General features: G+C 46.5%; 1 protein-coding gene across 1 annotated transcript in view; it reads right to left on the bottom strand.

Moving 5' to 3' along the window:
- Vat1l (vesicle amine transport 1 like) overlaps window positions 1–15,354 on the bottom strand; it is a 140,826-nt gene extending 125,472 nt beyond the window's left edge. The window contains exon 1 of the mRNA XM_026393019.2: window positions 15,122–15,354. Coding sequence (XP_026248804.2) covers window positions 15,122–15,354 — 233 coding nt within the window. The remainder of the gene's footprint in view (window positions 1–15,121) is intronic.
- Window positions 15,355–22,983: the final 7,629 nt, after the last annotated feature.

Below are 22,983 nucleotides of genomic sequence, written 5' to 3'. Positions count from 1 at the left end.
CATCATCATCATCATCATTATCATCTTCTTCTTCATCATCACACAAAGAAGGCATTAAAGGTCAGGTTCCCTGGGAAACAGACACAAAGTCTGGTTCTGCATGCAGGTCTGATAGGGAGTGTTCTAGGAAGCAGTATCTAGATCAGCGGGAGGGAAGCTGGACTACACAGAGATAGAAGGCTCTGATATGCTAATGAAGAGGTTTCAGCTCATCCATGGAAACTTCTTGGGCTAGTATGGCCCCTTGAGTGATTCTGAATCAAAGCAAGGGCACTAGCACCCCTCATCAACTGGTGATGGGTTGAGGCTGCACCCAAGGAGGGGATGCAGTTTGGGGCAAGAAAGCTGCTTGAAGTGGAGGGCAACTCCTCAGGAGGGGACGGGGGGCGGGGGGGGGGGGAGCTGTCAATAGCCATCACTCCCAGTAACTGGAAGAATAAGCGCAGAGGTCCTAAGATAACACTCTGGGTGGTATATCCACCACCTGCTACAAGAGTGGTGGTGTGATTTCCCCTTTGGGGGTTTTATTCTCTTATGGCTACAGATATTTGTCACTCACAGTGAACATTTATGGGTTCCTTTGCATGGTGGTCCCTGAGGAGGAAAGATCGAGTGTTTCTTACAACAAATTGTACGAACTCAAAGAAGACCATGAGATCTTTAAAGAGAGACCCGAAAGAATGAAAGAGAAATGAAGGAATTAAAGAGCTCAAGGAATCAAGGAAGGGACTAAGGAAAAATAAAATGGAAAACGTTAGCAGGTGGATGAATTACCTGAATGCCTGCAGGATTGGTACACTGCTGGGGAAAAGATATATGAAAAACCGCAGTTCAGGTTTTTTACATGTTTGTGGAAAGTTGAGGTCACAGTATTCTGGGGGAGATGTGGGCATCAGGGAAAACACAGTTGAATTCCAAATGGGAAGCTTTCACCAGCCTCCTGCAGGTGGGCATTAATGACCCCGGCATTCGTGACAGCTTCTGCCAGCTCTGGGATGAACCAAACAGACCCAATGTGAGGCTCTGACAAAGCAAAAGCAGTGGGAAAATAAGGGGAGCCCTTCTTCATTCTGCTCTTGTCTTGCTGGTAATATGTTCACCAAAGCACTTGACTCCAATCCATGTGGGGTCAGAGAAGCCAAAGTTGATCCATTTCCTCATATCCTGAGAACCGTAGCTTCTGTTTCCGTTTCTTCATCTCAACTGATACCTTGAAAATGCCTATGGAAATAGGCATTGATTGATCTCAGAAAATACGTTCACAAGTTTTGCTTTCTCTTTGTTGGTTTGTTCGAGCGCCCGTTTTGTTATCTCAAGTCTACGGAACAATCTGCTTTGAAAGGAAAACACTCAGGGTCCAAACCAAAAGTACCTTATGTGCAAATCTCATACAGCATCTTATTTGAAGACAGACAGAGTGCCCTGGATGGATGGCAGGATAGAGAAGTCACCTGGTTCCATCCCAGGGCAGAAAGAAAGAATGTGTTAAGGGTGCCCTGACCCCCTTTTGCCCATTGCTTGGCTCTTGACACTGGTTCCCTCTTAACCCTGCACACCCTCCCTAGCCACTACATTTAAATAAAAGCAATCTTGCATCCATGTAAGACACAGGAAATTCTCTGATGCATTTGAGGCTTCCTCATAATCTTTATTTACTAAGTAAATACTGCTGTTGTTGCCCCCACCCAAATCCCTTTCTCCATAACAGATGCAGTGATAATGAGGGTAATATAGTTTGGGAAATGGTTGTACAAATCCTCTGTTGCTACTGTGTCTGAGAAAGGAAATATATTCAGATCTTATGTCCAAATTAATATTCAAGACACACTTCAGTAGTATTTCCAACATAGAACGAAATAGCCAAGTAGACGTATGTAGAATATGAACATCTAGAGTCAGTTTTCAACAGAAACAGAAAAGCCTAGTACAGGCAGGTCCAACACAAGCTCTCCCTGATGCCAAAACCAACCTTTGCTGGCTCCTGACAAGGTTAGCATCTCTACGCTCCACGTTGATGGTGACCAAGGCATTGATTTTAAATGGGCACTTGGCAGTGATTGGCTGCACAGAACATGCAATCTCATCCGACTTAAATTCAACAGACCCTCTGTGTTTGGGGGCTTGGTTGGGCAGTGATGTTACAACAGAGATGATGCCATCTGTGCTTCCCAGAGTTCAGAGATCAGCAAATAAATGATTACACACTAAGACAGTTCCACAAGAGGAGGCCATTTAAGGATCAGAGCTAGCACAGAGACAGTAGTTACTAAGTCACTTTACTGCGATCAGGAAAGAATTCCCTAGGAACAAGTGTGTCCTTTGCTCCCATTCCCTGACTCTCCAGCTCCACCCCACCTCTCCATGGAGGAAGAAAGACAGTACAGAGTGACCTCAGCTTGATTTTTCCATTCAGCCACAGAGGGGGCAAGATCATCATGGAGAAACAGTCCATTTTTGCTATAATGTGAATGTTATTTCTTAAGACATTGCAGTTGATAAAAAATAATGGTTAGTAAAACAGTTGTTTCTCTAGGGGAAAAGGGGGGGGTGGTGAAGACTACAACAATGTGCAGTGGAACATTCTGTGATGATGGAAACGTTCAGCATTCGTCCAATATGGCAGCCACTGGCCACGTGTGGGTACTGAATGCTGGCCATGGGTTAGTGTCACTAAGGACTAAACTTTAATTTTTGGCCAATTGGAATCTAACTGAATTAGCCTAAGAAGGTGACAGTAGCAGAATCACTCCTACTGTCTTCTCTCTAGATTAGAAGCACCACTAGACACCTATGTTTCCACATTCCATGCTTGGACAGGGCACAGAGGGGCCGGCAAACAGTGTTCCTCTGCTGGAGAAGCACATAGGAAAACGCCTAGGAGTGACTGAGCGCTCCCCTTCCTTCGCCTTCCTAGAGGGATTCTCTCTCAGCCACACGGGGCTGGCAGCATCATGTGCACTGGGGTAATGGTAAGAGAACTGAGAAGGTCACAGAGCTGCTTGATTGCTGTGCTTTGGAGAGAGCAAAGATTTACTCCTGGAAGGTAAGAAATAAATGTGAAAGGTGAACAAAGATCCAAGATTTGAAAGCCTGGGAGAGCTTGAGGAGAGCAGGGGAGAATGTCTGGAGGGATGAATGTAGGAAAACATATTTGAGAAATTCTCTCTAGCACTCAGGGGCCCAGCTTTTATGTCTTCTAAAGACTCCACGGTTTGACGGTACTTTTCAAAAAATGCAGAATTTGGATTTCTCCTCCAGCTACCTTAGGGAAACAAGAGGACAAAAGACCAAGAACAAGAAACACCATTGTCCTAAGAGTGCAGGAAAGGAGAGAAGCTCTCCATAGTGTTGTTGGCTGAGGACAGAGACAGAGTCTCAAAGAGGACTGCAGCATGACAAATGCCTTTGCTATTTATTTCCTATGAAGTAGAAGTTCCAAAGGCCCTGACTATTGTTCCTCTATGATCAGACAGAGAATGTCCTTGAGCCTGAAAAGACCATCTCAGGAAGGTGGCATCTCGATGGCTGTGTGATACATCCCCAGTTCCGACTGCACAACTTTGAGCCACAGGTCCCCAGTTTGAACAATGCTGGTGAATTTAGCTGGGATGTTAAAGAGACTCCAACTGCAAAATTAATCCCACCAATCATAGGAATGGTGGGTTTAATAGCTCCCCATTCGCTGATTGAGTTAGGCACAGCCTACATAAATGAAAAGCAATTTTTTTTTTCTGATCCTAGACATGGGTTCCTTCTTTTTTAAAAAAAAGAATGTCTATAAATCGATAGATCCCTGTTCAAAGATGAAGTGTGACTGTGCTGGGAAGAGAAAGGGCTATGGCATGTGCACTGCTGAAGGTCTCATCAGAGCTCCTGGGGATCACGGGACTCACGCCGCCTGGGCCGAGAGCTGCCTACCACACACGTGTGTGCATGAAGAGCAGTCTCGTAGGAACAACGGAACCCACCCTAAAGGGAAGAGTAGGTTTAAGAACACAGGCTTGGGTGAAGAAGTCTATGGCAACATGAAAAAAATCAGATTCTGATACTTTCCCCTCTAGGAACTGGGGATTGAATCCAGGGGTGCGTTACCATTGAACGACATCCCCATTCCTTTTTGTTTTTTGAGACAGAACCTTGCTAAACTCTTCAGGCTGGACTTGAAACTTGTGATCCTCCTTCCTCTGCCTTCTGGGTAAATGGTGTTGTGTGCGTGTACAGTGAGAAATTAAATTACTGAATGTAATATTTGCCATCTCTCAGGCTATCATCCCACTCCAGGGGTTTGTGTCTAGGACAAAACAGTGAAAAGAAGATATTTAAAAAAAAAAATTAAGAGAGAGAGAGAATTTTTTAATATTTATTTTTTAGTTCTCGGCGGACACAAAATCTTTGTTTGTATGTGGTGCTGAGGATCGAACTCGGGTCGCACGCATGCCGGGTGAGCGCGCTACCGCTTGAGCCACATCCCCAGCCCCCCAATTGTTTTTTTTTTTTAATGAAGGTGTAGCCACTGCTGGGAAGACATACTCTGACTCAAATCCCAGCTCTCCGTCTGATTAGCTATGGGATCTTTTTTTCCCATGCTTTTTATTGGTCCATTATCATTGCACATAATGGTGGGATTCATTGTTACATACTTAGCTGTGTGATCTGAAGTCCTCCTACCTGTCTGATCCCATGTCTTCATCTGTAAAATGTTGGTTCTCGTAAGGATGGGTTTGGAACCCTTATATACCCAAGGCGTACATGCTCGGGCTATTATGATGCTAATAATGATACAAGTTGGTGATAAGAACATCCTTAAATTCACCTCAGACAGGTGGAGTCTGACTCCATCCTGAGTGGAGAAAAAAATGGGGATATCAGAAGAGGGCGAGAGGAAAGGCTCAGAATCGATGGGAACCAGGAGCCTGTGTTTCTGAAGACCTCTGAGCATGCCCTCAGAATTGCCTTCCACTCTCTGGAGGTGCTGGAGGGAGGTTGGGGGGCCTGGGGCAGAGTCAGGGAAATGCTGTTGGTTTTAAAATTGTGTTGTAGCATCCAAGTGGGAGGGACCCAAGGTCCCCAGGGAGGAGCCTGGTGGGAGTGCTGGGGCGAGTGTTCTTGGAATGACAGTCATCAGAAGAGGCACAGTGGGTTTTTGCTGAGAGCCGTGGCCTCCAGCACTTGGTGGAGCCAGATGTCAACAAGGAGAAAATTACAGCGCATCTTGAGAATCAGAGACCTGCGTTCCCAGCCGAGGGAAAGCAGTTATTACAGAGCACAGAGAGGGAGTGTCTGGCTGCGGGCGAACGGGCTGTGTTAGAAGAAATGGGACTGGCTGCCTGGAAGCCAGCTCCTTGGTGTTTGCTCTTCCAAGGACTCACTCACTCAAAGACCTACAAGCTAGGGGTCTTGGGAGAGGGCGGCTTCTTACTGGGGAAAAATGCTGGAGAGGTTGAGGTCTCTTGTTGGAGAAAGTTGTTGAGATGGGGAGGGGACCTTGAGGTCACTCTCACTCGGATGGCCACTTGTCAGATCAGGAAGGTCATACTCACTATATGAAGATAGCCGGCAATGGACTTACTCATCCTGTGAACACTTATGGAGTGCTTACTGTTAACCAAGCACCGTGCTTAGCATCAACAGTCCACTGGTGATAATGTTTCCAGAATTTCCAAGATCGCCACAGAGATCTAAAAGGCAATGGCCTCGACATTTAAAACAGTGCCTATGTTATTTAATGAAATTCAATGACTTTGCACTGAGAAATGTAAGATCCTAGGATAGGAAATGAGCTCTGTTCTCCAACCCCTGCTGATCCTGAACTTTTTCTGCTGTAGAAGACCACCAGCTGTCTGCCTGTGACGGCTCCCACTGTGACCAGTCCAGTGTGTGTGTCACCAGTCCCATCTCCTGGTCACTTCCCTGTACTGGTTTTAGAATACCTGCCCCTCCTTCTTCCACACACACACACACACACACACACACACACACACACCTTTGTTCCTGTTGGGCTGTCAATCATGATGCCTCTGCTCTCTCAGGCCAGAGCAGGAGGCAGGAGACACACACGTGGTCAACCTCAGCTCTTCATTCCCTTGGGAGGAAAGGGCAAGCTCCAGAAGCTGGGATGTGATCCACAAAGGGCCAATCAGATTCCTTCCTTGAAATATGGAAATTAGGAGCAAAGTTTTGTCTCTGCACTGAGGTTTGCTAAAACGAGGCCACCAGAGGTAAAGGCTGCTACCTTTCTCAGTCCTAAGAAGGAAGCTCCTTGGCACTCACAGGAGTGTGTGAGCTAACCCAGAAGGAGAGAGAGGATGAAAGAGGGAAGCTAAGAGGGAAGTTGTTGGAAAGTCTAGAAGTTCAGGGACAAATGCGTTATGATAGCTACTATGGCTGAAATTTAAAAAGAGAGAGAGAGAGAGAGAGAGAGAGAGAGAGAGAGAGAGAGAGAGAGAGAGAGAGAGAGAGAGAGAAGGCAGGGAGCAATGAACGGTCTCCCCCGGAAGATTTCTAAGCTTGATCTAGTTCCAGGCACACAGTAGGAGCACAGTACATCCTGGTTCCACTTTTCACTTTTTCTGTTGTTCCTGCAGGCATTATCTTGATTTCTTGTCTATGTCACGACAAGAGTAGCACATCCTGTCCATGATGCTTGTGATGTTAGGGTATTTTACCCTTGGGGGGAGTCATGGAGTCTGAACGGTGGACTCCATTCAGAAAGTTTTATCAAGTATGGGTGGTCTCTCTCATGTCCTATGCCTCAGCATCGTCTCCCCACAATAATGTCTATCAGACACAGAGTATGTGACACAGATTTCATTCATCAACCAATGTTAAACACGTCAGCATCATTGCTGGGCACTTTGAGTTCATCACCTTTTTTTCCTCCTCACACAAAAACTTACCCCAGAGGTATTATCATTATGCCCACATGGCAGATGAGGAAACTGAGGATTCAGAAAACTAAATCATTCCCACAAGATTATACAGAATGCTAAAACCATGAGAGCCAGGATTTGAATCCAGGCCTGTTTCACCTCAAATATTAACTCTTTGATAGCCAAGAAGCTCCCAGATGGTTTGGATGTATAGTCAGCACCAGTTCAAGAAATGAACCATTGTCATTTCTTGCATAGGAGATAAATATTCTGTGTTGAGCTCTGGGGACCACAGTCATTTAGAGAAGTCAAGAGTAAGAAGAGCCACCCTGGGCATGGTGGCACCCACTTTTAATTCCAGCAGCTCTGGAAGGTGAGACAGGAGGATCATTAGTTCAAAGCCAGCCTCAGCAAAAGCGAGGGGCTAAGCAACTCAGTGAGACCTTGTCTCTAAATAAAATTCAAAATAGGGCTCGGGATGTGGCTCAGTGGTCAAGTGTCCCTGGAGTAAATCCCTGGTACCAAAAAATAAAAATAAAAAATAAAAGGACCCATTGCTTTAGCTCACAGAGGGGGTTCTGTCTGGGTAAGTACTCTTCAGCATATCCCTGGCTCCCAAGACGGTGCTGGGGATGAGGCTCCACTCAAGGGTCAGGAGTCACTGGCAAAAGGAGATTGAAGAAGGAAGCCAAGTGCATAGTCTTATGAAGAAAATAATACATTTGAGATGAAACGGCTCCTGTCACTGGCACATCTATTTTGTCTCCAGGGCCTTCAAACATAAAATTCACTTATTTTAATAGCATGGCTTCAACCGATTTCCTGTATGAGATCACACACAGAGGAATCAAACTAATTTGAGATTACATGCCTGTTGCCCTTTCCTATGATGAAGAGTCTCTTCTTGCTTCTAATTAAACTTTTTCTTTCTGACAAATGCCAAGATGTCAAAAAAAGGATCCATCTGAGAAAAGAGAAGAACCAAGAACTTGGGGGTAATGGGGTGCTACTTCTCTATGGCTGAGTGAGCTCTGTTGTCAGGGTTGAAGGTCAGTGATATGCCCAAAGGTCATGGGATTTTGATCCCTTCAAATAGGAGTGAGCCAAACTCCCAAGGCCGGAGTGGCACCTACACATACCCGGGTGTCAGAGAAACCCCTGTCCCCACCATGGATGGGTGTGCCGAGGGCTGGCGTGATGGCAACAGTAGATCAGTCCAAGAAGATGCTCAATCCTGGGAATGAGATTCAGAAGACAGCACCCTAGTCCCTGATGCCAAGGTAGACTGATGGGACAATGGCTGGGCTCAGAACCAGGAGATGCCACTTCAAGTCTTGGTTCTGTCTTTTGTCACCTGAGTGACATAGAAAGGAAAATGAACTTAATTAAGCATTCACTACACGGGACCCTCTCAGGGCTTTCACGGGTGCTCAGCTCATCTTCATAAAAGTTCTTAAAAGTAGGCGTTACTACATTATTCCTCGGGTGAGTGGAAAGGGCTCTTTGCTGAAGATGGCACAGCAGTGAGTTTGGGTCAGGGTCTAAGCCCAAATCACTGCAGCTTCTCACAGTCTCTGCTTAATCTCTGAGTCCCAGTTTCCTCTCCTAGAAATGGGAGTGATAATTCCTGGGCCACACACCTCACGGGGTGTGAGGATCAGATACAAAGCTGATGTGCACACTCGGCGTTGTCACTGCAAAGACACTGCAAGCTGAGAGTGGGGCGGGTGTGACACAGTCCTCACTCCTTCTGCCTGTCAAGAGCCACCTGCCAAGGGCTTCCGATGAGTGCCTGGGTCATTAAAATCTGGCTGTTGCTGATGGGAACCTACAATATGTCAGATCTTCTATAGGGTTTTATCTCCATTTTATAAGTAAAAACAAGGCTTAGAAAGCTAAGTAACTTGCCTAATGGGCAGAGCTAAATTCTGACCCATGGCTCCCTGAAAATGAAGCCCAAGCACCCTCCAAAATAGACAGCTCTATACCCACCCTCTCTTGCTTCCCTACCAAAGCAGACTGGTGGCCACCTCTGAGTATCCTTTTTAAAGCCTGAATGAATGAACCGTTTCTAAGTGGACATATCCATCTTCAGGCCTGTTCTTCCTTCAGGTACTTACATCTAGATCCAAGGTTAGTTTTAATTCTGTAACTTTGACACCCCCCATTTCTTTTAATCCTGAAGATATAACAACTACAAAAAAAAATCAGAATCATGGCAACATGAGTGTTCAAAGTATTCTAAATGATATTGTTGAGTATTTGCAATTTACTAATAGTATTGTTGAGCTATCTGCAATTTACTTCATTTTAATTTTACTGAAGTTATTCCTACTTGGATGAATCCTATAAAATATTATGACAACAAATTTTAATTTCTCAATTTTTTTCACCCACTATAAATTTTACCAATTAATGCTTCTGTTATTGGGAATTCTTTGCTGGTCATATTTTTTTTAACCAGCATAATGGAAAAATTGGGAGGGAGAGAGAAATACTTAAAGATATATAGAGAGGGAGAAGGGGTACAGAAAGGAGAAAAGATACAGGTTTCTTTAATGATACATCACAAAAGTCTCAAGAGGGCAAGATGGCTAAGTCTAAACAGTGAGCTTGAATATGAGATAAAGGTGTATTTTTTTTTCACCTGAGATAGAAGACCCACCGAGTCTGGGTTTCTTTGCCTCCTTGAATTGCAGTGAAAGCAAGAAATCCCTTCCCTTATTGGGTAGAGAGCAAACATCACCATCTCTAGCCCTCATCAGCAGCTAATGAGAAAAGGAAAACTTCAGTAAATAAGAAAGACTCTGAGCTGGCAGCTCCATCTTCTCATCATCAAAGGAGGCTCAAATAGGACTCAGCACAGAGTCAGTGTTTCCCCTCAAATCCTGATACCTGTACCCAACATGGAGGGATTCATGTCAGAGTGGCTCCCGGCTTGGGTATGGGGGGTTCTCTGAGCAATTTCTCAGTTTTACAGGGATCTGTGCCACTGGGCCTCAGGGACTCCATGTGCTTATTTGAATAAACACAGGGAATGTCACTGGCTACATTTCACTGCATCACCCTTATTAGTGACAATTCAATGCAGTGTTGTTTGGGGACATCTCACAGTGGAGTTGCCAGGGTAGCTGTGGCCCAGTCAAGCAAAGGAGGCAGAGGAAGGCACCCCAGTATCTTGAGGGGTTCAAGGAGTGGTGACCATGCTGATGAGCATGAATCTTCTGGTTAACACTGGGCCACACCATCTCCATCCTCAGTGGGTCCCCAAAGCATCCCATGCCTGAGAACTAGATGGAAAATGGATGTGGTGTAGAAACATGATGACCATTTTGGGGGACAGGCAAGATGGCTGTGTGCAGTTTTTTCATCTTATCCATTCTATTTGAAATTGGCCAAATGCGTTCCTGATTTTATCTCATGTGCCTATCTCAGGGTCTGTTTGCTTCTCTGTGCTCGCTGCTGCTCATCATCTGCCTCTGCCTTTCTCTTGCCCTTTTGAGTCTTTGTCTTCTGATCCCCTGTCTCCCAAATGTAAGGCACCTGGGAACAAGGCAGCTTGGCTTCTCCCCTAGTCTTCCCCTCAGCAGTCTGTGGTCCTGATATCTCTCAGCATCAGTTTCCGCCTCTTTCAAGTGGAGATGTAATACTGATCTCGAGATGCCATTAGGATGAAATGAAACCAAGAGTTGCGCAGGCCACTCAGTTCCTAGTGTGTAACCACTGCTAAGTAAATGCCTGTTCCTTCCCCATCTCCAGTCGATTGTCCCCTTGTGACATATTAGACTCCCACCAATCTGATGCCTTTCTTCTAGTGCGGCCGCCCTCAGCCCATTTTCAGATCAGCCAATGGAGCCAGGACTGCTGGAACCATTTTTCATCCAGTTGGTCTCTTTCCAGCAGTTTCATATGGCCTCTCACCATAAATCACTCTGGGAAAATAAATGTCCCCAATCCATTAGTACCTTTCCACCACAAGCCAATTTGTACCACCAACTAGACAAGGCTTGTTAATGGTCACTTTAATACATTCCTGCAGCCCAACCTGGAGACCCCGAGCTGGCCTCAAATCCTACCAGCCCCTGTCCACGAGACACTCCTCTGTTGATCAGACTGACAGCGGCAAAGGCGCAAATCTGATCCTTCTCAGTTGGGGGCCCTCACACCCAAGTTTGTCTAGGGCAGCTCCAGTTTGCTCCTGGAACCCCACAGTAATTTTTTCATAGTGCCCCTTTCACTTTCAAAAGAGTTCCAGTTCCAATGATAAACTATATGGGGTATCTATGGCAACCAAGAATAATAGTTTAGATAATAATAGCTATCATTTATCCACCCCTTGCTACCCGCCAGGCAGCATCATAAAGATCTTAATGCTGTGCCTCGTTTAAGCTTCTTTACACACTAAGGAAGGAGGCGCTATGATCATCTCTATTTATAGACCAGGATGCTCAAGTGCAGAGGAGGTAAGCAACAGGGCAACGTCAACCAGAAGGAGTTGTTCGTGCCTCACCCAGATCCCAACTGCTGGAGTGTTGGCTGCTCATGGCTCAGAGCTGTCCTCTTCCCTTGAGAAGTTTGCTCCATCAAATATAAGCCACCTCTGCTTGAGAGATCCCCTGCCCACTCACGAAGCAGCCCCCAGCCAACGACACACAGGGCTTCCCGCTCCTTGCTTTCCTTGCTTCCTCTGTGACGGGGTCCCCCTGAGACCACATCCCTGCTGAGCGCTCTCCTCCACCCCAACCTGTTTGCCTTGCTCCCCACTGTCTCGAAAAGGCTCAGTAAACTACTCGAAAATGGATCCCTGTGTCAGGCCCTGCCTCCAAGGAGTCAGACCTATGGCATGTGGCTAGCAGGCAGCAGAGCTGGGACTCGGGTCTAAGAAGTCTGGCATCCGCCCACTGATGTGACAGGACATCACCTACAGGATAGACCTGATGGAAGGAGGGCCTCCACGTTGTCTGATCACCAAAAGGCACGTCACAGAGGTCTAGACATGACAACACCGATGGCAACAGTCACAGTGACGTAACTCTGTTTACTGAGTGCTGACTCAGGCTCATGATGTGTCTGTCCTCTGGATGCCACCGCAAGGTTCCTCTTATCCCCACTGTGCGAGGAAGCCCAGGAAGCTTGAAGACATCGAGACACACCCACCAAGGTCACACGGAGAGGAGGACACAAGGCCCACACCTATATCCAGGTCAGTCTTTCTTCAAAGGCCATACTCTCTTGATACTTGATCACTTACATCTCCTGCTGTGTGAACGATTTGATGGATAATTGATGAAGTGGGTCCCATCAAACTGCTCTTCTTTAGACAGAAGACTATCCCTCTGACCCTCACCACTGCCCCCCGATGGTGACGTTTTGCATTGCATTTAAGAAAGCCATCTTACTTGGGGAATAGCCAGAGCGGAAGTTCCCTTAAGCCAGGCATAGAAACAACAAAGCAGTTGAATTTATTGAAGAAACGAGGGAAAGCAATCATACAGGCCAAAAAGTCCAGACAGACAAATCACATTTCTTGTGACTTTTCTACCAAGGGAAGCTAAATGGAATAAAAGAAAAACATCAGAGCTTTGAGAAGAGGCAGATTCAAATTCTAACTCTGCTGCTTGTGTGATATTTTTGGCAATTACCTGAGAGCCCCAAACCTCAACTTATTCTTCTGCAACATAGGAAAAATAATTCTGTCATCAGTCCGTCAATGAGAGGATAACTGAAATGAAATATGTATTTCTTCCTGCTGCTTCTCTTCCATTTGCACAAAATTTATAGAGTACCCAACTTAAGCCCTCATTCCAAGCCTGTCTGATACAGGTTCAGATGTACTATGCTTTCGTTCCAAGCAAAGAGCATATCCTATTTATGATAAAAGGTTTCCATTAAAAATAGAGAGCAGATAAAAGGGGACCTTCATCCATGAGGCCATCAGTTGATTCATAAAAATACCCAGTGAGTCATCCTGGATCTCAAGGCTAAAACTTACAATCAATGGGCATCTCTAGCCAGCCAATCCTAGCCCAGTGGAGGAAGAAGTGCCCAGAGAGCCATCTTCACAAGCTATTCCAATCCTCTCTTGCAAAACTCATTAGCTCTGCTTCCAGCTCGGCAAAAAAAAAAAAAAAAATCAATCGGGGCCCTTTGCAATTCTGTTCCATGGGCACCCCCATGTCTGGCTGGGTGGCTTTCTGAACAACTGGACAACAGGGTGGGGGACTGTAGTGATTCCATTGTGTGGGGGGATTGGGGGGTATGTGTACAGCTCCTCTGAAGAACAGATTTGTGTGTTTGGCCTTGAAAATCAATCTCTTGGCTTACATTGTGACATTTATTATCTCAAAATGCTTCAGTTTTTATAGCATTTATGCAGTTAGTATAAGGCCACTGAACGCAGAGGACCAATTTGCATTGCAGATACTCTTTTCTGTAAAAAGTAGCCACAACATACCTACTCTGACATAGGAGTCCTGGAACACCATTTTCAATTTGGATGAAGAGTCATAAATTACAAACACACACACACACACATAATCGTTATATATATATATATATATATATATATATATATATATATATATAAATGCATGTGTGTGTATACATATGACATTTTTATGGCATGGTTAAGAAGGGAGAGTCATCAGTGTCTGGTTTAAATTGTGCTAGGCAGAAGGTCTTTCACCAGCAAGTGAAGAAAAATGGTGACTCCACAACCCCCTTCCAGCACTTTCTTCCATCCATTCGCCTAAAGACAGAGGGCCAGGCACTGTGCTAGACATGGCGTGTTTGTTGGTGAAAAGGGAAGATATTAAGCACTGCTTTTAGGATGGATTGACTTGGTTCTGTAAGAGTTAACAAAAAGAACCAGATAGGATCTCCCCATTTGCAAAAGCCTCTTTCTTACCCTGAATTCCCCAGAGAGGCCTCAGAGTGGTGTTCAGAGTCAAAACAGACCAGCAGGATATGTGAGGAGCCAGCCAGACATCAGAGTCCGCTGCTCCCACCGCTGGCTTCTAAGCTGGCAAATCATGCCTGCTTCTACTCTCAAGTGGAGAAGGGAAGGGAGATCTTCGCAATTTTTTTTTTTGTCTCTTGATTAGGTCCCAATTTGGGGTTTCTGATCTTGCTTGGGAAACCTGCGCTGGCTGCTGCTTTCGAAGCATTGTGTGTTGGAGGCTTCAAAAGGTAGCTATGGGAAGGGCTAGGCTCATCTCTCTGAGAAAACAGTTCCACTTACAAGATTCAGGCGGCTGCAGGGTTGGGTCTGCTGATCTTCCCCAGTAAGCCTCCTAGCAATGATCCCGCACTGCGTTCACCCACAGGGGCTTACACACACCGTGCTGTTAATCTCAACAGGCACGGTCCAGGAAGTTTCCCCAGGAGGAAGGGGGAATGGAGGGCCCCTTGGAGGGCTGGGCTCCTTCTGAGATGAGAGCAGGAGTTTGAAGGAAACTGATCAAGATTTTACCCCCTTAGAGAAACACAAGGCGTGTGGGCAAGGGGAAGGGTGGGCTTCAGCCCTGGCGTCCACCCCTCATTCAGTTTAGACACTAAGTATCTAACTGTCTTGCTTCCCAGTTCCTTTCCACATACCAGGCCACAAGGAGGGAAGTGCGCAGGGGAGTGGGGGTGGGGTGGGAAGAGACTTGCACCCAACTCAGCCTCCTCATCAGGACAACAGCACAGAGGTTAAAAAGGGTGTCAAATCCCTGCCATGCCACTTAGTAGCGGCTGAGCAGGCTTGCGTAAATCACTGGCTCTGAGCGGCGGTCTTCTCACCTGTAAGGAAGGGTAAACGACGACGGTACCCAACTCGCTGGGTCCCAGGAAGTATTAAATAGGATCGCACATGTAAAACTCTAAAATCGGCGGCTGGCACCCAGTAAGCGCACGATTATTAGTATATTTAACCAGGTTTACCATCAACCCCTCGCATCCCCACCCCTATGCTGAGCTGTCCTACAGGACAGAGAACTCCCGCGGCACATTTTTCCAGACCCCGGGTGCTGACTCCACCATCCTCCCGGACACTTTATATCTGGCTCGGGGAAGGAATGCCACCCTTGGCACCCACTCTGCCAGCATCGGTGGGTCACCGGCCTCGGGGGAGGCTCTGCGCGCCCGGCGCGAGCGCGAAGGGGACGCCCGCAGAGGCTCCCCAGGGCAGCGTCCCCGCCGAGGCTCTCCCACCTCCTCCCGGATCCCCGAGCGCAAAGAGCGAGTGAGCGAGAAAGGCACGGATACTGGACCAGGCTTTGACGCGGATCTTGAGCTCGCCGTCCTGCGGCTCGGGCATGGCCTTCCTGGAGAGCCGCAGCTTGTTGAGCCCGCCGAAGCCGGCCAGCACCACGGCGCGCATCTCCTGAGCATCCCCGAGGCGATGCGAGCCATCGACGCCGCCGCCCTCCGCCGGCTCCTTGCTTGGCTCCTTCTCGATCATTTGCTCCGTCTCCTCCGCCTTCTCCACGCCTTCCTTGGCCATGGCGCGCGGGGCGCGGGGCGCACGGGCTGCGGCGGCTGCGGCGCGGGGTGCTCGGGGTTCCTCTCCCGCGGGCTCCTCCTGTTGAATGTGGGATGCTGGGCGGCGCAATGGCTGCAGCCGAGGCGAGCGGCGCCGCGGTCCACAGCTCCACCGTAATCCTCGCAGGCGCCGCGCCCAGCCCGCCCCACCCCCGCTGCCGCCGGCCTTCCCTGCCCAAGGGAAGCTCTGGCTCCGGTTTCTGAACCAGTCGCAAATTAGGCTCTTGATTGAAGCCCTAATAATGGATTTGCCCAAGACTCGTTGATGAAACACGCCTAGAGCGGGCCGCCTAGCTTTCCCCTGGGGCCCAGTACTTGGTTATATACGGCGCAGGCTCGGAAGCCTTGAAATGGACAGAGATGAATGTCGGGGCCTGGATGCCAGGCAAAGGCAAGGTGGCCTGCTTTCCAACCCATCTGCGGGGGCGGGCGGGATAGCGGGAAACCGGGCTGTTTCCCAGGCCGTGGGTTCTGAGTGGAAGGACAGCGAGGTTCCGGAAGCAGGAAACTAGAGGTACCAACCCCCGCCTTCAAGAGTCCCAGGCAGGGTCTTTTCTCTCCGGATGGACGGAGCCCCCAGGGTCAGCCAGGATGCTCTCTTCCCAGGGCATCCCCAGGAGCTTCCTCTGACGGCTAATTCTCAGCACCTATGTCGTTTCAGGACAATAAAGAGGCTCCAGTAAAGAACTCAGTACCAGAACACAGTCCTGTTCTCCTTCTGACCCCCAGAGAACCAACAGTAACACCCACGTAGCTGACCTTTTGTTTTGTTTTGCTGTTTGCTCTTGGGCCCCTTTGGATAAAAGATCTCATAAAAAAAAAAAACTTGTATTTTCATTTTTTTTAAAATGAGAGTGATTTACCTTGTGGCAGTTTAAGGAAAGCAATGGGATTGACAAATATTCTAGTTACTGTGCAACCAACAACCTTCGAATCTTTGGCACTTTGTTCACCCTTCCTGAGCCTCAACACCCCCATCCACAAAATAGGTACACTTAATTTTGCTTCTGCATTGTAAGTGCTCAGGTAGATACGATTTCAGGGATACCTGATCCTTACTTTTGAGGAGCTCAACTTAGAGCACAAGGCAGGGAGAACACAACAAATAGGCAATATATTAACAATTGAAGAGCCTCTTCTCCCTCCATTCTCCCTGTACCTCTCTGCTTTAAAGGCCCTGGCCTTCTATGTTACTGTATCCACTCCCATCAAAGGGCTCTGTCTCTGTGGTGCCCTCGGCCTGGGATGTATGTCTCACCTCCTTCATCTGGTGTTAACTCCTACTTCACTCCCACCTAGAATGTCCATTCTTTCTGGGATGCTCTCCAGCTCCCAAGATGGGTCTGTGTCCTTACTATAAACTCTCACTCCAGTCCAGAACTAACTGTGCTTATATGGTGTCTCTCTTTCCTTCACCCAACTGTGAACTTCATGTGGGCTTTTATCCAGCCTGGATTGGCACAGGATTGGCAGGTAGTAGAATATGCTCAGAAAACACTTGTTGAACAAATGATTGCATCTATGGATGCAGATGCTTCTGTGGGAGGCCAGAGAAGGAAACGGTTAATTTCTCTAGACCACGGAGAAGTCCTCAGGGAGGAGGGCATGTGTGAGCCTTGAAGCATAAGCAGGATTGTTCAGACAGAAAAGGTCACAAGCTCATAGAAACACATAGGAAGGTGACAGGTGACGGTGCTTTTGAGGAGTAGAGCATTAGCTGTGTTCAGCAGTCGCTGGAGAGGGGGCTGAAGGGGTGGTTGGAATCAGCTTGGAAGGGTCTCTCATACCATGGTTAAATTTCAGGCACAACCGCGGAGCCACTGAATACCAATAAAGGCTTAAAAAACGAAAGCAAGGGCCTGGCACGGCTAGAGGTGTGTTTTAAGGCAATAGCTTGGGTTACTGCCCAAGAGCATGGTGGCTTAGATAACGGGGTCACTGGAAGCATGGAGATAGCTACAGATGGCAGAACCAAAATAAATGAGAAGGGTGTGACCCAAGGTAGTGGGTGCCCCATGAAAGGGAAGGGAGGGGGCTGGAAGGGCTGCTGCACAGACAGGGCTTTGTTAATGAATTGAGCTTTTTTTTTTTTTTTCAGAACCCAGTTGTCCACATCGTGAACACTGTTTGTACTGTGAGATAGTGTTTAAGCTGGATTCTATCCTGAAACAAGAATTCGAGTGCTGGTGGTTTATTTTGGAGATAATCCTAGGAAGTGCTGGTTGAGAAGTAGGAAAGTGAGCAGTGATATGGCCAGTGTGCGTGTAATGATAAGCCAGTCCCTACAGTGGACAGATGAGGCTCATACCCACTTGGGACCTTTGAAATACAGCATGGAGCAAGTCTCAGAGTTGTCACACCCAAGCAGTAAGGAAATAGATGTTTATTCACTATATTCTATGCACAATTGGCCAAGAGTTGTTCCTAGAAGGTTAACTCCCTGGCATATCCATCCAACCCCAGGTACATGGGCAGAGAGAGACCCCAGGCAGAGAACTCTGGACACTCACAATAGGAAGCCATCATCTTGTACATGGAATGGCAGGTTCCATGGGGAAATGACATCTACAATGTATATTATTGCTTGCCCATGTCTGCTGTTCTGCACAGGTTAGGCATGTTATGTTCTTTGATTTTCAGGATAATCTTGTGAGATAAGAATTATTATTGCTCCTTACAGAAGAGGAAACCTGAGTATCCGCGTGGTGAATTGGGCTCAGAGGAGCACATTGGCTCCCTTGGTTGTGATTAGATACAAAATCTGACTCCAGGTTCATGCCCATAACATCTCACCTGTTCAGCCCCTGATTGATAACACCCCATGGAAGTTTTGGAGGTTCTCCATTGAACTGTTGGATGTTCTCTGCTCTTTCCTTGGCCTCCTAGTATCTCTGTTCTACCGAGGTCCCTTGCCTTGGTTCTGAATGTTTTCCTTTGGCATTAGAAAAGTAAATCTAGTTGGCAGTCAGCACACAGCGTATTTAAGAGAATGTGTTTGTCTTATATAGTGTGTTAAAGGAAATATACTTATTCCCTCCAGGGAATCTTCTGGCTGTTTACAAATCCGAGACTGTAATTGGCAGTCAGGTGGTTATCACAGCCCAAAGTGTGGCTGTGCTGTTTGGGGAAGGACTGTCTTCTGAGTCCTGTGTAACAGTACTGTTAGGTATTCCCAACTCTTCTCCTCTCTAGTGGAGTGTGACAAAAGCTATACTACACAGCACATCTCCAAATAAACACAGTAAATCAAATTTTAAGTATAAAATCGATTCTAGAGCCTCAGTTGGGAAGTTTCTTAACATTGCAGAGCAATATCAAACAGCGGCCACTAGTGGTGAAACATAGTATTACAGCTCAGCTCTAATGAACTTGTAAATGGCCAGAAAGGGCAGGAGTTGGGGGGGTGGGTGAGGGCAAATTTAGGAGCTCCTCTAGATGTTGGCCATCAGAGGGGAGTAAGGTGAAGTCTTGGAGATGAGAAATAATATCAGCTTTACTTTAGAGATGATTTTCTAAATAATTTGAAATGGTACCAGAATTCTTCAGTGAAATATGTTACTTCTCTGATGCTGTGTCTTCAAATATGTCCTTTAGTAGTATTCATTCCATTGTATTATCTTCAATATTGTTAGTACATGTTTAGCAAATAATTCTATTAAATCTCCAAAATAACCATACGGCATAGGGACAATCATTCCTGCTTTATAGAGGTAAAGATGTCATACAGACTAAGTGGCTTTCCCAAGATCACCTAATTGATAAGCAGCAGAGTTGGAGTTTGAAGTGGGAACCATCTGACTCTGAAATGTGGATTTCTTTTATATTATACTGTCTTTGGCTTTATGTATTTATCTTTCGCTCATAAAATACTGTTTAATATGCCACAGGAAGGAGACAAATTTAGGTTAATAATGGAGACTGGTTAAAAAAAAAAAAACTCTGTCCAATAAAAGATCTTAGTGGAGTCCAAGGCCTTATTTTAAAGGGTATGAGCCATAATTTCCTATAATTCATGGTGATGCCATTTAAAAGTTAATGGAACTTAATTGCCATGAACACAGCCGTATTCTTCAGAGAAGAACTGGGGGCCAGGCGGTGGGACAGAAGACATTTCCTATCTATATCCCATGGGACCAGTCCCATGCAGTAAACCCTGGTTGTATCAGAGGAGGGAAAAAGTGAACTTCTATTTATTCATCCCCTTTGAATGCTGACCTGAGCTAATGCTAAGTACTGGAGATCCAATGGTGACTAACACAAGCAGATTCTCATTGCTGACAGAGATAGCAGTCTAGTGAAGCGGCACATATTAGTTTGGTCAGGTTACCCAGAAGCAAACTTTCTTAGTTCAGAGGTTTGAGTACAAGTCATTTGTGAGTGCTTCCCAGGAAGCACGGTAGAGGCCTGGGGAAGAGATGGACATGGAAAAGAAATGAACATGAGGTAGGTATCCACAGGTGATGTTGTGGCTTGTGTATGAATTGTCCCCTGAATGCAGGAGCATTCCGAGGTGAGATGATTAGATTGTGAGAGCTGTGACCTAATCAGTGGATTAATCCATCGGAGACATGAATGGGTGGTAACCATAGGCAGGTAGTGCATGGCCCAAGGGAGAAGTCAGTGGGGATGTGCCCTTGGGGATTCTGTTATCCCTGGTTCCTTGCACTCAAGTTCTGTCTGCTTCCTGGCTGTTGTGAACTCGGCCACTTTCCCCCTGCACATCCTTCTGCCATGATGTTTTACCTCAACTCATGCCCAGAGCCACGGAGTCGACGGACCATGGGCTGAACTTCTGAAACCATAAGCCCAAACAAACCTTTCCTCCTCAAAGTTGTTGTGGTTAGGTATTTTGGTCACGGAAACAAAAAAAGCTGACAGAAGCAGGTGATCACGGCCATAAGGCAGGTTGAATCCTGCTGGAGAACTTGGGCGGACAGTGAGGGACACACCACAGAGGCTCCCAATCAAGAGGCGAGGTAAAGGGAGCATCGGCCAGCTCCTGTCAGTGCTTGGTTGAGGGCCGTTCCTAGGGGCTACTTACCATCTGCCACTTCTGGCTGGCCCTGCACAGAGGCTGTTTGGGAATCCATGACTAGACAAAGCTGTCCTGAATAAGTTGCAGGTGTGCAGAGGTGACAGCCACTAGGTCATTGTACATGGCACTGGTGAGTCCCCAGAGGGCAAAGGTGGGGCAGTGGCAGGCTCTGCTACAGGTATTAAACCAAAAGAAAATCACATGAGTAATTAATCATTCATGAGTTTGATAAGTGCTGTGAAGGAGAAATGCAGTGTACCATCTGGAGGGTCAGAGAAGACTTCACTCTGAAAGTGACAGAAAGCCATGAGATTCAGCTGCCAATACCAAAAAAAAAAAAAAAAAAAAAAAAAAAAAAGCTAAAAAATGACTTAAAGATGATAGGGTCATGGGATACAAAGACTCCACAAGGTCACAAAGACCTATGTGAATGTGCCTTCCCTGCAGCTCATGAAGGATCGACCTCGTTCTCATGGTTCAAGACTCAGCCGTCATGTCCTTGTTCTAGTCAGCAGGATGGAGAAGAGCGGGAGAGGAGCAGACCCATGTCCTGTTTCTAAGCACCCTACAGGAGCCCTCCTTACCAGCAGACTTCTTACCTGGTATGGGCCGGAGCTTAGTCTTGCTACATCCTGTTGCAAAAGAGGATGTAGTTCCCCAATTAAGTGACAATGTCCCAGGTAAAGGAGTTTGATAGTTAAAGGAGAAAGGGGAGGTGATATTGGAGGTATGGCGGTATCTTCCTCCAGTGACACTGAGGGCTTTCACAACAGACTGCAAGAACAAAGGAGAGTGGCCAGCCTCTGCATAGAGCCCAGCATCCCCAAGTACCCTGGTCCCTGGGGTGCAATGCTGCCTTCTCAATGGCTCCTCTCAGCTGGGTTTTCACCCTATTGGATTTTTCTCTCCATAAGATTCAACTGCAATCTTATAATTGAAGTTAGCAGGAAAACTCAGTTCCCTTTTCATGACCAAAAGGTGCTAGTCATAAGACATTAAAAAATCATTTAAGCTTTGTATCAACCAGAACACAGAAAAAATAAAATGCAAACCATTTCACCTGCTCTTACATTTTATTCATAAGTATCCATTATCCACAAAGAGATAATTTCATCAAGTGTTTTGCATCATTGGGTAAACATGGTTGGCCAAGTGTGGAGGAGAATATACCACGGAGGACTGAGTAAGGAATTCAAATGAAGTAGTTTATGGTTTTGAAACCCCATTTGTGCTTGGAGATAATTTCTGAGTGATTTCTTTTATCCCCTCCCCTGCATATTATCTAGGGTTTTTCCCTAGTGTGCTGCTGTATGAGTTCTTGTGTGAATCATCACACAATAATGCTGTCTGCTTCTTCCAGAAGCCACATACAGCTGTGCTTGCCCCAAAGTACTTTGAATATAGATCATTGTGAGTAACGGCGATGGGATGGGATGTAAAATTCGGATTCAGAAGTAAACAAAGCATCTACTCCTCGGATAGGGTCCAAGGGAAACTAGACAGGGAGCTTCCTCCGTGCAGTTTTTTTCCCCCTTCTTGCAAGCTGAGAACGTTCTCTTTATAAATCAGGATGAACCAGCTTCCGGCTAACTCACTCTCTCATTTCCCTGATGTCCCTGGTTTGAGCAAAGAGGTGATTTCCCTGAGAGTTTTGCCTCCTTCATTATTGTATTGGCCCATATCCAGTTTGTGGGGGCTTGCTCAGAATAATCACTGCGTGAGGCTGCAAGACCTCACCGTGGTAAAAATGCTCAATTTGCGAAGGGCACATTTTCTGAGGTTAGCTGGCTTAAATCATAGGAGATTGGAACATGTTCTTTGAAGGCAGCAATCTACCCTCTTCTTTTTAGGATGTTCCTCTTCTTCAGGAGCTAGGGGGAGGGGTCTACCCAAAGTAGGGATCGAGAAGTACTATCCATCCACCTGTCCTCCGTTCACCCATCCATCTATCCGTCAGTCCATCCATCAAGTTCTTGTAGTCCTACTATGCACTAAGCAAGGGGAAGGATCACACTCCAGTCCTTGCACAAATCCCAGGCTTTCCACTTCCAAGCTGTGGATTTTAGTCTCCAGAAGGGTAAGAGAGTTGCTCAAATTAAATTAAAATCAGAATACCTAAATTTGGGGGCATGATGTAAGCAACCGCATGAGACTCCAGGACGAACTCTTCCAGGTATTATTTTTCATGCAGAATAGTTGGTCAATGAGCAATGATTCCCTTTCTGCTTCCTCCATGAGTAAGGCTGGGTGCATGTCTTCAGGGAGAAACAAACAGGTAAACAACATGCTGTGAAGTCCCAGGGAGGCGGAAAAGGTAAGCAGAGGCTGAGCACATAGGCCCTGGATTCCAATCCTGACCTGACCTCTTCCTTGCTGGGTAACCATGGCTGAGTTCCTTAATCTGTCCCTTACCCAGCCTTCTAATCGGTAAAATATGGATGTTAATCATGCAGCCTTCACAACCTTGTGGAGAAATTGAAAACAAATAATCCAAATAAATGTCCGTGCTTAGGGAATAATCCCTCTTCACATGTTAGTACTCTATCTGCCTTTATC

The sequence above is a fragment of the Urocitellus parryii genome, chromosome 15 (genome assembly GCF_045843805.1).
Source record: "Urocitellus parryii isolate mUroPar1 chromosome 15, mUroPar1.hap1, whole genome shotgun sequence".
NCBI lineage: Eukaryota > Metazoa > Chordata > Mammalia > Rodentia > Sciuridae > Urocitellus > Urocitellus parryii.
Note: the sequence above shows the minus strand (reverse complement) of the source record. Positions and strands in the feature narration are given on the sequence as shown.